General features: G+C 40.4%; 1 protein-coding gene across 2 annotated transcripts in view; it reads left to right on the forward strand.

Annotated features, from left to right (window-relative positions):
* Nucleotides 1-1,625: 1,625 nt before the first annotated feature.
* The window catches only part of LOC130923343 (multimerin-2-like), a 41,154-nt gene continuing 24,337 nt past the window's right edge, over nucleotides 1,626-18,442 (forward strand). The window contains exons 1-4 of one of the 2 annotated variants that reach the window (XM_057848990.1): nucleotides 1,626-1,844; nucleotides 8,039-8,161; nucleotides 8,230-8,336; nucleotides 14,924-15,025. In XM_057848990.1, coding sequence (XP_057704973.1) covers nucleotides 1,657-1,844; nucleotides 8,039-8,161; nucleotides 8,230-8,336; nucleotides 14,924-15,025 — 520 coding nt within the window. In that variant the 5' untranslated portion in view covers nucleotides 1,626-1,656. The remainder of the gene's footprint in view (nucleotides 1,845-8,038; nucleotides 8,162-8,229; nucleotides 8,337-14,923; nucleotides 15,026-18,442) is intronic. The other variant, XM_057848991.1, reaches the window with a different exon arrangement.

Here is an 18,442-nt window from a genome sequence, read left to right on the forward strand (position 1 = left end):
TTAATATCACATGATTGTTTAAAGAGTGACTCACCAAGTACTCTCTGGAAAGAACTTGCCCAGTTGTTTTACATTGATTTTCACAGGCCACCTCATTTTTCATGTGACTACTTAAAGAAATGGTGATTTTTCCAAAAAAGTCTATTAATGGCTCTGTCCTATTCCTTGTCGAATACTCTATAAGAAAAATATAACATATATGCATCTAAAATAATCCTAAACGATTTTATTAGAAATTTTATTACTCCTTTTAGCAAGGTTCCTCGGGTATGCGTACGTTCCCTTAGCAATCAGTCCTGTTATTGTCCTACGTCACAAGCGCTGCGTATTCTGGGCACGAGAATAGGCGTAAGGTGCGCATTTCGAGCAGAGGACGGCCACCTGTTAAAATGTGTGCGTCCATGAACAAATGTAAGTACATTCATATGAGTCAGTGTTTTTCGCCACTTTTATGAAGAATGCAATGGGGGGGGGGGGGGGGGCACTTTGAGTGTCCTAAAAAGCGCTCTATGAGACCGAGGCATCATTTAGACTTTTATTAAGTCCAACTGTCCCCCTTACTTGCACACGCTCGAAGGGCCCCATGTTGCCTGGAGCCCCCTGGGACCCTTGCTACGCCTCTGGATAGGAACGTAGATCGACTGGTGAAACGAAAGCTTCTAATTTCAGCTATGCTCCTTCTTCACCACTACGGACCGATGCAGAATCAGGAATACTGCAGATGCTGCACCGATCCGCCTGTCAATCTCCCGCTCCCTCCTACCCTGACTCGTGAACAAGACCCCAAGATACTTGAACTCCTCCACTTGGGGCAGGATCTCATCCCCGACCTGGAGAGGGCACGCCACCCCTTTCTGACTGAGGACTTGGCTGCGAACCACTCCAGTGCGAGTTAGAGTTCATGGCTTGATGAAGCCAACAGCACCACATCATCTGCAAAAAGCAGAGATGGAATTCTGAGGCTACCAAACCGGACCCCCTTAACGCTTCGGCCGCGCCTAGAAATTCTGTCCATAAAAATTATGAACAGAATCGGAGACAAAGGGCAGCCTTGGCGGAGTCCAACCTCACTGGGGACCAATTCGACGCCCGCTGTAAGAAATGTAAAATGTAATTGTTGTGAAACGCACCACTATTTTATCTACTGAAAGTCATACCTGCATCACAGTTTAGCATTACCATTACATTAAACTGTGTGAACTTGCTTACGGAGTAGGAAGATGCTTAGGAATGTAGCCCTGACCGCCGTTTACCAAATCTGTTTAGTTTTATTAATGTCCCGTCCACAGCAAAATGTGTGCGTGCGTTATGATTACGGTTATATTGTCTCTACCAACATTGAGACCAAACCTACGCCCCTTGACGACAGCGGCAGCGAATAATTACTTTACAGTCAAGTAAGTATTCAGAAATACTTAAATTTTTTATTTTTTCAAACACACCCATGTTTCGGTATCAGTATCATGGGTCAAAAATACACTAGTTCCAGTGATGCAAAATGTCTCATCATTGTTAGCGCTAAGATTTGATGTGAAGTTGCTTCCTGTAGGGGAAACGTGGGGGTGGCCTCCCCTCCCCTCTCTCTCTCTCCCTCTTCCTTTGCTTTAAAAAAGGCGGCGGGCATGCGAGCCCCCACTCCTTCACTCAGGAGAGATCATGGCAACCGTCAGGATTCTCTTTCTTATTCTGGCCTTCCCACTGAGCGCTTGCGGCGACGTCCGGGCCAGAGACCCCGAAGTGGAGCAGGAGGAGGACGAAGATTGGGGGGACGCGACGGGTGTTGTCGGTGCCACCGAGGAGACCCCCCTCATGCAGGATGGGGGAAACTACCCGGCCCGAAGTGGGTGAGTTTAATCGAGTGTCAAAATTTTGCTCTGAGGATGTGCCAGGAACTTATGGATTGGTCCCAAAAACTGAGACCTTTGGACTTGATTTGGTCTTTGGATCTTGGAAACTGTCAGCATCCGGATTACAATTAGGGATGTTTCGTGAAGTCCCAATCCAATACACAAATTTAGTATCAGCACCTGATATAGCTATTTTTGAAGTATCAGATTTGGTGACAAGATCGTATCCGATCCAGAAGTCGCGTGTTTTCAGTACCATCATGCTTTTCAACTGCCGATCAAACCAATCGGCAAATATGTCCGTTCAGTAAGTGTACTGCTCTTTAGAAATGAATGATAATAACAGAGCATCGTGTAATATTGTTGAGGAGGTACCAGCAGAGCTCGGTTTACTGGTCTAAAAATATAGGTATCGGATCGCTATCGGCAGAACATATCTTGAAAAATATCGGATCGGAAGTTTAAAAAAAAAAAAAAAAAATCGGCATAGGGACATCCTCAATCAGGATGTTAGAAGTTCCACCCTCCTAGTTCAAATGGATTGGACATCTACTAGTCATAAAATCCTTTCAACTGACACAAGAAGGATTATTGGGCGCCACATGATTGGACATCGATCCTGGACATCACTCATCATCACTCTGATAGGGTTAATTTACACAAAAGTTGTCAGAAATCTTGTCATATCTTGTTATTAAGGAACTAGCCTGAAGTGTGTTGAGTTGAGTACGTTGACAACGCCTTCACTGAAGCAGTTGTGTTTGCTGCCATGAAACTATGTTGACGTGAGTTGAGGAGCCTCTTTTAGACAAAAGTAGTGCTTTGTCAAAATCCTGCAGCATCCCTAGTTAATTACTAGAAACTAGAAATGCCGATCAATCGGGTCCGATCACGTCATTTTCAAAATATCGGATTCGGCAAAAAAATATCGGCCATGCCTTTTTTTAATATATATATATATTTTTTTTTTAATTAAATCGTTTTCTAATTGTATTTAACGTTACCGATATAATATGTTACACTCATCCACAGTCTTTAGTTTAGGCTTAAGTTAGGGTTATCAAAAATATCGGTGGCAATTAATTAATTAAAAAATGTGCCACGTTAAAATATTTAATGCAATTAATGGATGCGCTGCACGACCCTCTCACCCATTGTCGTGCTCAACCTGTAATGACGGCGTTTTACCTATATAGAGAGATTAAAGGCAGCGCAATATGAGTGGAGAGAATTTTGGCAGCCTTTGGAGCCTTTTTTTAATTGGCTAAAGCCTTGCAATCCCTCTCCCTATGAATAGAAATATAATGGGAAGCAGTGTGGGGAAGCAAGGGGGCAATTTATCTTTGTCTTAACACCTTAAGTTATTTCCCAACGCAGAGAAGATATATCAATTGCTAGCACGACGCACAGTCATGGTTCCACTTCCCATTTGGGATGGTCACAGTATCATTTACTGAAAGCTCAACAAATACACTAGATGGCAATATTTAGTCACAATATACAAAGTCACAAGTCTTTCTATCCGTGGATCCCTCTCACAGAAAGAATGATAATAATGTAAATGCCATCTTGAGGATTTATTGTCATAATAAACAAATACAGTACTTATGTACTGTATGTTGAATGTATATATTGGTCTGAGTTTTATTCATTTTTTTCTTAATGCATTGCCAAAATATATATGATCGGGAAAAATTATCGGGAATGATTGGAATTGAATCGGGAGCAAAAAAAAGCAATCGGATCGGGAAATATCGGGATCGGCAGATACTCAAACTAAAACTATCGGATCGGGAGCAAAAAAACATGATCGGAACAACACTACTAGAAACTGCAATTTATGGAGAAATTACTTCTGGTCTTTGCCGTGTGGAGATACAGATGTTAGCCCCGCCCAGGTTGGTTTGGGGACAATTCGAGGACAATATCAGGTCACTTTCTGTTGATTTGAGGACATTTATGGGGCGTGGGCTGATCATTACAGGTCATTTGGAAACATTTGGGGGGCATTGCCTGGTCATTTAGGGACATTTTGGGGCGTGGCCTATTCATATCAGGTCATTTGGGAACATTTGGGGGGCGTGGCCTTGTCATATTCATTTGGGAACATTTAGGGGGCGTGGCCTGATCAAATCAGGTCATTTGGGAACATTTAGGGGGCATGGCCTGATCGTATAAGGTCATTTGGGAACATTTGGGGGCATGTCCTATTGATATCTGGTTATTTACTGTTGATTTAGGGACATTGTTTTTTTTTTTGCCATTGAAAATGAATGGGAAAAAATTTGGATGCCCATGGACGTCAATGTTATTGACTTACATAGATGTCAATGGAATCCAAGTATATTGGCACCAATAGAATGAAAAAACATCATTAAATTCCATTGGAAATGAATGGGAAGTTTGGACGTCCATGGCCGTCAATGGCATCACCCTTCATAAGCGTCAATGCAATCGGGGACATTTGGGGTACACGTCCTATTGATATTTGGTCATTTCCTGTTGATTTGGGGACACTAGTTAATTATAACACTTGATCCCTAGAAACTAGCGTGCTAATGATTGACCATTTTTAAACTGTTTTTGCTGTCAGAGGCTGTGTTTCGGCACCCCCTACTGTACAACAGTACAACATACATCGCATAAAGATGCTAAAAGTTTAATAAAAATGTCTGCGTTGTGTCTGATACTCTCCGTGCGGGCCCGTTCCAAACCTGAGGCGCCTTCCCCGAGAGGAAGCAGGAAGTCTTTGCGCTTTGACTGCCAGCATGTTGTTCACGCTCAACCACCCACACCGACGCTTTACGAGCCCCGCTTCAGGTATTAGACCGAGCCCGACCTATAAAGAATCTTCCCGCAGTCACTTGAAGTGTAATTTGAAATGTGTTGACGTGGGCGTCACTTTGCGTCAGCTGTCCCGACTAAAACCCAGAATCGGATGTCGTGCTTTGGCGTCGCTTCACTCAGGAACCGCGGACGAACCCAGAAAGACCCTCGAGGGCTTTTTGGCAAAACAATCCTCCATTAGTGCCCTAACGCAAACATAAATCAACTTTATTGACAACTTCCATAATGAGGGGTGAAGAGAGGTCAAAGGCTCCCTGGAGACTCGTTGACCCGGAGATGGAGATACGAGTCAGGTGGGGTTTATGTGTCGCCACATCAGTGTTATCGCTGTCAGACTTCCTAGTACTAATAGGTTTGGATATATATCACCGTCAATGGCAGCCAAATTCAAATGGGTTCTTATGTGGATTCTTTCTGATCCATAATGTGGGCTAAAGTAAAAAAAAAACAGCAGTCAATTTTCAACGGTCGCCGGCATCGTTAGGATTTTAGAGAAAACCCAGTTCACATCTGTTACAACTTCTAATCCAATTGGTTCTGATCTAGATCGCGTCTTTAATTTCTTCTCATTTACATTGGTTCTGTCAAATCACTGCTTCTGACTTTGAAGGAACTGAATTTACATCAGTTGTCATTGGAACCTCTTCTCATTGATATTGATTGTGATCCAGACCAGATCCAGATCTGCTACTAATTGCTTCCTATTCTAATTCCCATCAGTTTCTGATCTTGTTGACTTCTGATCCAACTGGTTCTGATCGAGATCGTGTCCTCCATTTCTTCTGATTCACTTTAGTTCTGATTCACATCAGTACTGATGAAAGAGCCATCAGATTCGTATTTTGCACTTTGTTTCTGACTTTAATATAGTTGAGTTTACATCAGGGGTCAATTGAACATCTTCTCAGTTCTCACTGATATTGATTCTGATCCAGACGGGATTCAGATCTAATACAAAATACTTCAGATTCTGATTCCCATCAGTGTCTGATCATGGTTACTTCTAATCCAATTGGTTCTGATCTGGACCACGTCTTACTCACAATCCTTCTGATTTTCAGTAGTTTTGGAATTGGATCATAATTGGATTCACATCAGTTGTCATTTGAAGTATTATAATTTTAGGTCTGATCCAGATCACTTCTTACTCATGATCCTTCTGATTTTCAGTAGTTCTGATTTAGATACAATCGGACCAGAATTGGATTCACATCAGTTGTCTTATTAAGTATTAAACAATTGATTCTGATCCAGATCACTTCTTACTCACCATCCTTCTGATTTACTGTAGTCCTGTTTTGGAAATAATTGGATTCACATCAGTTGTCATCTGAAGTATTATGATATTGTTCTTATACAGATCACTTCTTACTCACAATCCTTCTGATTGTCAATAGTTCTGATTTTGATAGAACCAGAACAGAATTGGATTCACATCAGTTGTCTTATTAAGTATTATACAATTGGTTCTGATCCAGATCACTTCATACTCACAATCCTTCTGATTTTCAGTTTTTCTGATTTAAATAGAATTGGACCAGAATTGGATTCACATCAGTTGTCTTATTAAATATTATACAATTGGTTCTGATCCAGCTCACTTCTTACTCACAATCCTTCTGATTTAGTCTAGTCCCGATTTAGATAGAATTGGACCAGAATTGGATTCACATCAGTTGTCATCTGAAGTATTATAATATTGTTTTTGATCCAGATCAATTCTTACTCAAAATCCTTCTGATTTAGATAGAACTAGATAAGAATTGGATTCACATCGGTTGTCTTATTAAGTATTATACAACTGGTTCTGATCCAGATCACTTCATACTCACAATCCTTCTGATTTTCAGTAGTTCTGATTTAAATAGATTTGGATTCACATCAGTTGTCATTTGAACTATTATAATATTGTTTCTGATCCAGTTCACTTCTTACAATCCTTCTGATTGTCAGTAGTTCTGATTTAGATAGAAATAAATCAGAATTGGATTCCCATCAGTTGTCATTTGAAGTATTATAATATTGGTTCTGATCCAGATCACTTCTTACTCACAATCCTTCTGATTTTCAGTAGTTCTGATTTAGATTAAGTTGGACCAGAATTGGATTCACATCAGTTGTCATCTGAAGTATTATAATATTGGTTCTGATCCAGATCTCTTCTTATTCATGATCATTCTTATTTTCGGTAGTTCTTATTCAGATACAACTGGTTCAGAATTGGATTCACATCAGTTGTCATTTAAAGTATTACAGTATTGGTTCTGATCCAGATCACTTCTTTTTCACAATCCTTCTGATTTTCAGTAGTTCTTATTTCGATAGGATGGAATTCACATAAGTTGTCATTTGTAGTATCATAATATTGGTTCTGATCCAGATCACGTATCAGTTATAACTCACAGTCCCACTGATTTTCAGCAGTTCTGGATTAGATAGAACTGGATCAGAATTGGATTCACATCAGTTGTCATTTGAAGTGTTGTAATATTGGTTCTGATCCAGATCACTTCTTGTCCACAATCTGTCTGATTTTCAGTAGTTCTGATTTAGATAGAATTGGACTCACATTAGTTGTCATTTGATCTATTTTAATATTGGTTTTGATACAGATCACATGTACAATTACACCAGTTTCCGATCTTGACTTCTTCTAAACCAATCATCTCTGATCTAGATCGCTTCTGATTTGCCATAGTTCCGTTTCATATTGAATGAATTGAAGATGGCTTCAAGATCTCAGTCTAGCAACCTGTTTGATCTCGATCCTGTCAGTGAAGCATGAACGTGTCGTTTGAAGCTCCCAGCTGGCACATGAGAGCGTCCAAACAAGAATGGGAGAAGCTTCTAATCAGAATTTTCATCACGCAGGCGGCGCCGCTTTGATGCCGAGTCAGCACAAACCTCCAATTCTTATTGTGCTAGCTAGAAACTCTCCTAAACGATCTTGCTGCAATCATTTTGACGTTGAATTGTCGTAATTCTTCCACACAAATGCTCAGTACGCACAGTAGTAGTGTGGGATAGTTTGTCCTGGCCCCCCTTCAACAGGAAGTGAAAGAAACAATGGAGGAATCAAAGTCCCAAGCGTTGTATGAAGTCATGTTTTTCCATCGGTCATTTATCCACAGGCAGCAGGAAGACATGAGCGCACAGAAAAATATGGATTGCGGACCATGAAGCTGTTCAAACATTCCACCTGTTTAGATTTGAAGAGTTGTCTCTGGCAGATTTCGAGTTAATATTTGCGTCCAGAAGAGCTGAGATAATAAGCATAACGATAATAACCGTGGTATATCATGCCGATTGTTTTTAACAAACGGGTTGTTTTCGTGCTTTTCCAGGAACTGGTGCGCGTTTGTTCAGAAACGAATGGTGAGCATGGCGGTGGCGTGCGGGACGGAGAAGTACACCATCAAGTCCCAAAGTCCGTGTCCCAGCGGAACGCCGGACTGCCATTTGGTCATGTAAGGAGACCACAACAATCGCTTTCTTGGGTATTTGGTACTACTCTAAATGTATTACACGCATGCAGGTACAAGCTGTCCACTCGTCCGCTCTATAAGCAGAAGCAGAAGGTGATCACAGCTCTGTTGTGGAGATGCTGTCCCGGACACGGAGGAGACAACTGTGATGACACAGGTAACTTAGCAACCTCACCAGCATGGCATCAACATGATCTTAAATCCTCTAAAATGCACTAAAATTAGGGTTGTTCCGATCATGTTTTTTTGCTCCCGATCGTTTTAGTTTGAGTATCTGCCGATCCCGATATTTCCCGATCCGATTGCTTTTTTTTTTGCTCCCGATTCAATTCCAATCATTCCCGATCATATACATTTTGGCAATGCATTAAGAAAAAAAAGAATAAAACTCGGACGAATATATACATTCAACATACAGTACATAAGTACTGTATTTGTTTATTATGACAATAAATGCTCAAGATGGCATTTATATTATTAACATTTTAGATCATGTGTGATGTTTTATTTCTAAAACGACTGATCTGCAGTATTAAATCTGTCTTTGAGTTGATCATTAGACATTAGCATGTAGCATTAGCTCTCATCTCATCTCACTTGTTCTGTTCTTTTCTCTGCTTACATTTCTTGTTTTGACGGCTTTTCGACACTGGTTAAAAAAAAGTGAGTAAGTGCAAATTTGAGTCTCAGTCCTTGCCTCCCCACCACCAAAACTCCTCCCACTAACCACACCCACCTTGTCTAAACTCCTTGACTCGTTCGCTGCCATTTACAATGGGTATGTTTGCATGGACAAAAATTTCTTCAATGCGATGAGGGTTCGGATTAAAATTGTTGGCGAGGCCGTCAAAGCTGACTGAGTGGAATCACAGACAAAGAGCTTTTTTCGTTGAAAATTCATTTATTTTACGTACATATGTCGAAGTACAATGCTAGTCTGTTAGTAAATGTAGCTAGCGGCCGCCTGATGTAAACTCATCTTTGCCGGTAAAAATTCTTGTGAATAAATGCTTAAATCCCCAAATTCTTTATAGTTATCGACGTAAAACAGTCTTGATTCCTGGTTAAAAGCAACAAAAAAACAAAACAAAAAAAAAAAAACATGTAGTTAGCATTTATTTTATGTAGGGTTGTTCCAATCATGTTTTTTTTTTGCTCTCGATCCGATAGTTTTAGTTTGAGTATCTGCCGATCCCGATATTTCCCTATCCGATTGCTGTTTTTTTTGCTCCCGATTCAATTCCAATCATTCCCGATAATTTTTCCCGATCATATACATTTTGGCAATGCATTAAGAAAAAAATGAATAAACCTCGGACGAATATATACATTCAACATACAATACATAAGTACTGTATTTGTTTATTATGACAATAAATCCTCAAGATGGCATTTACACTATTAACATTCTTTCTGTGAGAGGGATCCATGGATAGAAAGACTTGTAATTCTTAAAGGATAAATGTGACTTTGTATATTGTGACTAAATATTACCATCTAGTGTATTTGTTGAGCTTTCAGTAAACGATACTGTAGCCATTTAACTGTTATGCCCAAATGCCTGATGGGAAGTGCAACCATGACCGTGCGTAGTGGCACCAACTGATATATCTTCTCTGCGTTGAGAAGTAACATAGGGTGTTAAGAAAGGAATCAACCACTACCGTTCTTCCCCACATTGCTTCCCACGATATTTCTAATTGTTGAGAGAGGGATTTTAAGGCTTTAGCCAATTAAAAAGTGGCTCCAAAGACTGCCAAAATTTTCTGTACTCATTTTACGCTGCCTGTTAGCTCTATATATAGGTAAAACGGCGCCATTACAGATTGAACGCGACAATGCGTGAGTGGGTCGTGCAGCACATGTGTTAACTGCATTAAATATTTTAACGTGATTAATTTTTAAAAAATTAATTACCGCCGTTTACGCGATAAATTTGATAGCCCTACTTTAAGCCAAAACTAAAGACTCTGGATGAATGTAAGACATTTTGTCTGTAACGTTAAATACAATTGGAAAACGATTTAATTTAAAAAAATATATATATATTAAAAAAAGGCATGTCCGATATTTTTCTGCCGATTCCGATACTTTGAAAATGACGTGAATGGATGTGCCGGGATGCCGATCGATCGGGACATCTTTAACTAAAATTGATATTTTTTTGCGAGGTTGGTCATGAAATTTGCCCCAGAATCTGTTGTAAGTGCCTTAAAGTGCATATTACACTTTATTTTATCTTACTGAATGTAATGGACCGCTTGGAAGTGTGTGAAAGCGATTGATATTCAGTATTTATTCAACTTTTTGAATCCCGCGTCATGAAAAAGAGCGACTTCTGGCCAGAGTTTAGGGTTAGGGAAGAAAGCGGATGTGACGTCAGAGAATGAGATCTTATCCACCACTATACAACCATATTATTGCATGCAGAAGGACTTTGGATTCAGCTGATTTTGCGGGTTTGTTTATTTTTCGCGTCACGCCAGCTCAATGTGCTGCAGGCTTTTGTTGCTACACCAGGGGGAGTGGTATGAAAACAAATCCGGGAATTGAGGGACCATTGGACGGATGAGGAAGTGAGTAAGCTATGTGTTTTATGTTATGTCAAATACTGGGATCATGGCACACGTTTTAACTCATTCACTCCCAGCCATTTTCACTGAAGCAAGGCCCTTCGCTCCCAGCCGTTTTACTGGATTTTGACTGATTTTGCAAGGCCCACAGAAAATTCTGTTCCATAGGTATATAAACATGGATCCCTCCAAAAGAAATACTCTATTCTTTCAGCAGGAAAAGAAGAGAAATCAGCATTAGAAAATAGCTTAGTTTGAGCAATTTTCCAATTTCTGATGAAAAAACAGAGAAATTGAGCTTTTACAAACATAACTTTGACTTTAACACAGCTATTTTTTGCTTTCGTTACATCCCAAACATCTGAATAATGTTTTCCTTTTACAAAATAACATAAACAACAAGACAAATAGAGCTTTTGATAGCAAAGTATCAATTTATTTACACATAACTAACAGAGATGACGCTGTTGTAGTGGCGACAGCCGGGTTAACTTTTCCCTCATCGCCGCCTGTCTCATAAAGATTTACAATATTAGTGAAAATATATAAAAACTAGGGCTGTCAAACGATTAAAATTTTTAATCGAGTTAATTACAGCTTAAAAATTAATGAATCGTAATTAATCGCAATTAATCGCAATTCAAACCATCTATAAAATATGCCATATTTTTCCGTAAATTATATATATATTCTGTAAAATAAATTGTTGGAATGGAAAGATAAGACACAAGATGGATATATATATTCAACATACAGTACATAAGGACTGTAGTGGGCATTTCACTCTACTGTCATTTAAATCTGTCTATGCTGTCCTCACTCCGAAGCGTCTACTTCTTCCAAAGCTAGACGGCTAGTGAACGACGCCTTAATAATCAGACTTCTTCCTTTTTCATCTAATTTATTAATAAAATGGCCTCAAACCATTGTCCTCTTTAGACCCCAGTAAAACTCCCAAAAAAAGTACACAAGCATTGCATTAGCAACAACGTTAGCTTAGCACGCTATACAGGTTCACTAAACATAAACAAAAAGCGTCTCATACAAAAAATATAACATTTCGCTTACTAACATAATATTTACATTCTTTACAACAACCATACTTACGGACAAATCTTGTCCAAGGATCATATAAGCACAACATTACCACGTAGGCGTCAGCCCGAGACGTCGTGCAGCCATATTGAACTGGCAAGAAAGCAATAAACCATGTCGCAAGGCGACCACAAGAGTTCGCTGTTAGACAGCACAAAAAAACTTGCTTTAAAACTTACCAAAAGGCAGAATACTGTCTGAGTTGGACATGTGCGTTAATTGCGTCAAATATTTTAACGTGATTAATTTAAAAAATTAATTACCGCGCGTTAACGCGATAATTTTGACAGCCCTAATAAAAACGTAAAAATGTTTAGGTGTGTCCAAACTTTTGACTTTTGTTTGAGTCATCAACATGCTTAGGCAACTGACTATAAAATGCGCATAAAGGCTGGTTACAAACTGTAGAAGCGCTGGCTGTCTTGTTACCTGTAGGCTTTGTTTCGAGTTTCGTCGCGTTGTGCTGTAATTCCAAGTGCTTCCTTGTTGAATTGGATGTAGAGTTTTTTGCGGCCGACAGTCTTTTTCAGCCAGCGTAAAGTTTGCAACGCACGGAGATACAGTGCCCTCCATAATTATTGGCACCCCTGAAAAAGATGAGTTTCTTAGATTCTAATATATTTTTTTAATTCAAATAATATGGGACCTTAATGGAAAAAAAAGAGAAAATCCAACCTTCAATACAAGTGCAATCATTCAGTGAGGGAAAAATCCCACATAAAGAAAAAAATATTAAGCATCAAATCATGTGTGTCACAATTATTAGCACCCCTGGTGTTAATACTTTGTACAACCCCCTTTTGCCAACAAAACAAGGTCTGGGGACTGAGATGGCCATGGGAGGAGCTTCATTTTGTATCTGGTGAACCATTTCTGTGTAGATTTGGCCATATGTTTAGGGTCATTGTCTTGCTGAAAGACCCAGTGACGACCCATCTTCAGCTTTTGGGTGGAGGGCAACAGATTTTGATTTAAAATGTCCTGGTATTTCAAAGCATTCATGATGCCATGCACCCTAACAAGCTTCCCAGGGCCTTTGGAAGAAAAACAGACCCACAGCATCACTGACCCACCCCCATACTTCACAGTGGGTATGAGGTGCTTTTCAGCATTTTTTCTTCATGTGGAATTTTTTCCCCACTGAATGAATGCATTTGTATTGAAGGTTGGATTTTTCTCTTTTTTTTTCATTAAGGTCCCATATTATTTGAATTAAAATAAAATATTAGAAGCTAAAAAACTAGGGCTGTCCAACGATTAAAATTTTTAATCGAGTTAATTACAGCTTAAAAATTAATTAATCGTAATTAATCGCAATTCAAACCATCTATAAAATATGCCATATTTTTCTGTAAATTATTGTTGGAATGGAAAGATAAGACACAAGACGGATATATACATTCAACATACGGTACATAAGGACTGTATTTGTTTGTTATAACAATAAATCAACAAGATGGCATTAACATTATTAACATTCTGTTAAAGCCATCCATGGATAGAGGGTAGTTCTTAAAAGAAAAATGTTAGTACAAGTTATAGAAATTTTATATTAAAACCCCTCTTAATGTTTTCGTTTTAATAAAATTTGTAAAATTTTCAATCAAAAATTAAACTAGTAGCCCGCCATTGTTAATGTCAATAATTACTTACACAATGCTCATGAGTGCTGAAGCCTATAAAATCAGTCGCACCCAAGTGCCAGCAAAGGGCGGCAAAACTCCATAAAACACAACAAGTGAGCGTTTCACTGTACTGTCATTTAAATCTGTCTGAGCGGGGCATCTGCGTTAATTGCGTAACGTTAGCCCTGCGGAGGGCTAGGTTTCTATTAATTATGACCACTTTCGATGCGTGGCTAACGTGTCTTACATACAGGCTTTAACATAACATAGCGTTGTGGAGTGATGATGTAAAATAAAAACTCAATAATGCTAACTATCAATTTTAGCTCAGTAGTCATTGCTGGATAAAACACCAAGTAATACTAGTCCCTAATGTGCTCCAATACAGCCTGTATCATACATTTATTTTGAACACTGCAAAGATTCAAAATCCTATCAGGACTTACAGTTTAGACTAACTTACAACTTAACTAGAACCTAAAAATGGTTTGACACAAATAGAAATTCAATTGAAACACGATGGAAAAAATCCTAACTTTTAAGTGATGTGTGTTATCAAACGTAAAGGCATTTTTAGGTGTATATATATATATATATATATTTTAATAAGGTCTAAAGGTTTTTTGAGTGAAAGCAGTGAATTAGTCTTTTTTTTATTCTAGTTACATCTGAGATGCAATTGTTGGCGGTTTTCAACAATATGCATCGAAAATAAAGACACTGATTGACTGAAAATGGTTCAAGATTTGATGAAATGTCTTGTTTTCTCATGTATATTTATAATTGCTCTTCACCTAAAAATGTATTTGTTTTATCCGATTACTCGACTAATCGATAGAATTTTCCGTCGATTACTCGATTACTAAAATATTCGATAGCTGCAGCACTAGTTAGATTACTCGTGAAGAAAGTTAACGCGTTACTGACAACACTGGATTTAACGATGCATTTCTTGTCATCTGCGCTTTGCCAAATTGTTGTATATAGTTGAATAGTCTCAAAATATGATTTTAATTTCAATAATAATGCTATTTAAGATTTTTTTGTCATTTCATATGCACTTTAAAAGTCTTTAATTTCACTTGAAATTCATTGAAACGAAACTCGAAGTTAGTTTTAAGATATGTGAACGAAGGAAACTGAACAAACAACAAGAGTATTCAAGGAACTCTATTTTCTGCTTGTGTTTTTGTGCTAAAAGAGTCTCTCCAAACAGAGAGTTTTGTTTCCACTGGGATCTATTTTTAAAATTCTTCTCCTGGTGTCCCCTAATGGAGTCTATTCAGGACCCGTAAAAGCAGTTTAAATAAGTGCTCACTTGTTTTGTGGGAAAGAGCCATGTTATGTCCTAGTCCGGAGGAGGATGGAGCCAGACGTAAATAAAAGCCATTTCCTGTCCGGTTTTTATCAGGCACACATTATTATGTTTGTACTTTTATATGTTCATACAGTTGCCGACGCACGGATTGACTTGGAAACCTCTTCAATCGGTAGATCCAATGTCCAGACAGAACCGGGAAATCTCCACACAGCTTCTACGATACACTCGGCAGGTTAGTCACGAGATTAATCTTGTAAGTAAGAACGGGGAGAATCAGATCCGCAACACACGTGCATTGTTCCGAGAATACCAGGAAAGCGCGGAAGCTAAACGGTTCAGAAAGTGAGCGTCAGGTCACCAGAAGGTCCAAACGCCCCCGTGGGAGGAAGGTTTCGGAAAACCATGTCCGCCACTTGTCTCTCTCAAGGTCACTGAGCTCCCATCCTTCCTCCGGGCAAAAGTTGACAGCCGATAGAGGAATTTAAAGGTTGTAGTAACCTGACAAGAGGCCAGGCATATTTTTAACAGCATCCGGCACACATGGGTGTGGAAGCGTACGGCTCTGAGCATTTTTGTTTTCATGATTTTATTTAAAGTCAACCAAACATCCACTTTTAGGGGCGTGGCCGATCTCTCCGGGACCCACGCTAGCAGATGTAGAGGTCCAAAGGTGTCTGCATGTGCTACGTTACGTTACACACTGACACCACGTTTCTTTCGTGATACAATGAAAATATTTTGTTCCTTCTGATGGCCAGAGAAGAAAAAGGTTGTCATGTGTTTAGCTTTGTGATCACAACAGGAAGGTGATGTCAGATTTGACTGATAAAGGTTCTTGCATAACTGAGCATACAGATGTGCTTAGGTCTCCCTGACAAACCACTCCATTCCTAAAGAACAGTGTCAGAAGTTGGATTAAATCCTGCACCTACAGCAGAGTAGACACTCAATTTCGTGGATTAAAACGCTTTTGACCACCTATCAGAAGTCAGATGTTGGTCAAGAGTGGTGTTCAAACCCTACCTACAGTGTGGACAATGACCCAAATGTAGCGTCTTTGACCACTCTGACATTATCAACCAATGACAGGCCAGCATCTTAAAGTGTGCTTGACACCAGAAAGCATGTTTATTTCATAATACTCGAGGTATTTTGTGCTCCTGAATGAAATAGATCGCTTGGATGTGTCTTGAAGCGATCGATATATTTATTCAATTCTTTTTAATCAGGCGCCATGAAAATGACCGACTTCCTGGATTGAGGAAGAAGGCGAATGTGACGTCAGCGGACTAATCATCTTCACAATACAGCCATTATTATTGTATGCAGAGGTACTGCAGTTTCATCTGGTTTTGCGGATTGTTTATTTTTTGCGTCACACCAGCCCAATGCGCTGCAGGCTTTTGTTGCTACACCAGGGAGAGTGGTCTTAGATATTTTGGATATCCAAAAGATCTTGTACACAGCGAAAAATTGGCAAAAGAAGTCTTACAATCAAGAGACCATTGGATGGATGACAAGTAAGCTATGTGTTTTATGTTATGTCAAATACTGGGATCATGGCAAATGTTTTCATGAGGTGCCTTGCATTTTGTGGGTGACAATGCTCCCTGTCCAGCGAGAACGCCACTCGGCCGACAACCGGCGGCTTGTCGCATACCATGGTCGGCGGCCGATAAAGTCGTGCCCGTGTAACGGGTACACGCAGGTCCGCGTGTGTGAGCGGTGCGTGGAAAATCCTTCGAGGCATTCATGTGGGTGTGTTGGCGAGTAGGCCGTCAGCTCGAGCTTATGGCCTAGCGGTTAGTGTTTCCGCCTGCCGAGTGGACGCGTCGTGTGGTGTGGGTTCGAGACTTCACCTGAGCGAGGTGGGAACAGAACGCGGGTGCGGACACACCGGCTACAATGGTGCCGTGACCCGGATCGGCAGCAAAGATTTTTGGGGGGTGATTGTAACGGGTACACGCAGGTTCGTGTGCATTGAAGAACCTTCCCTCCGATGCCTTCATGTGGGTGCGCGGCTCAGCTCGAGCTTATGGCCTAGCGGTTAGTATGACCGCCTGCCGAGTGAACGCGGGTTAGGTTCGAGTGTTAACCTGCGGTCAAGGTGGGATCGGAATGCGGATGTGGCACAGACACACTGGTTACACCCACCTATTGCAGTATACTCGGTTTGGGCCCCGGGGAGCCCCCCGCTCTTGTCTCCGGTTCTTGATTATGTCGAGACTTCCACCCCCCATGGCCCCCTTTGTTTGGCCGCCTAGAGAGCGCTATACCCAGCTTGGGCCCGGGCAACCACGCGCTTCGATGTCGGCCGGTTTGTCCACCGAGAATGCGCCATTTTCGGCATTCGTCCCCTCTGCGTCTCCGACGACGAGCACTGCCTGCCTGCCGGGGCCGCAGCAAAACGATGAGCCTAAACTTGCTCGCCGCCGGAGGCTGGCCGATCGGTGAAGGCAATCACTCCCGCCGCCTAGTTTGACATGAGTCGGGTTAGTATTATGCGATTTTTTCATTTTCAAAAGGCGAGGAAAATACTTGGAAGAGCCGCTCGGTTCGAGTTAGCCTGTCACCTAGTCATCAGCCTCGTGTTTGTTGTCTCTGTCGCCTTTTCTCGTTATGAATCTTCCTTCTCCTCCAAATGCGGCTCAAACATATATGGCTGTATGTCACACACTTCCTCTGGATCGACAATATCGTTTGAAAAATCGACACTTGAACCAGAATTGCTGAAAAACACTTCCTCCTCAATTGTGCTAAACACTTCACCTAGTGACGTCATCACAAAGAAGGAGGCGCCTGAGCGCCATTATGACAGGATGAGCTAAACGGCAGCTTTAAAGACGCATTTCTCCTCATCTGTGCTTTGCCAAATTGTTGCATATAGTTGAATCGTCTCAATATATGAGTTTAATTACAATAATAATGCTATAGTCAGATCCGGCTGCAGAAAGAAATTACAGGGGGGGGCATTACATTTTTGGGGGGGGGGCACACTTCTTCAATGTAAATTTAGCCGTAACAGTGGCGTTTTTACCCGTTATATTTTCTGATGATAGTGTCAGTCAGTGAAACTGCAGGAGGTGGCAGCGCTATCCCTTCATGTTGACTTTCGGCCGCGTCTTTGTCATGGCTTGAGTTCGTCTTTAGTTTCTTGAAAAAAAAACACGGATGTCCATTCCAATTTGAATTAGCAACGGAGGAGCCGCTCAATCGCCATTTCTGTAACTGGAGCTATCCCTATCCAATCGCAGTACACAATGGCAGGTGTTGTGCCGAAAAATAGCCGCCCCGCGTGAAATGTCCCCCCTGACGGTAACGCTTATTTATAACGCTTTATTGAGGTGAAAACATCAAATGTTTTCATGGACTCGTTACAGTAATGGATTTACGACTGTAAAATCACTTTTAAATAAATAAATTAGACAAAATACTAGTACTTTATTTTACTAACAAATCGTGGACTGGGCCACAAAACCATCTTTGAACAGAAATGTATTAGTCTACAGATTTTCACCACGATATCTCAATGACAATCACACAGTTATGACATTTAGTTCAAGCAGAGTAAAATAATACATATATTCACGGTATAAGAAAGTCGTTTCCCTGTCCATCGACTGGTAAGAAAAAGGGGTGGGGGACATTT

Source organism: Corythoichthys intestinalis, chromosome 10 (genome assembly GCF_030265065.1).
Source record: "Corythoichthys intestinalis isolate RoL2023-P3 chromosome 10, ASM3026506v1, whole genome shotgun sequence".
Classification (NCBI taxonomy): Eukaryota; Metazoa; Chordata; class Actinopteri; order Syngnathiformes; family Syngnathidae; genus Corythoichthys; species Corythoichthys intestinalis.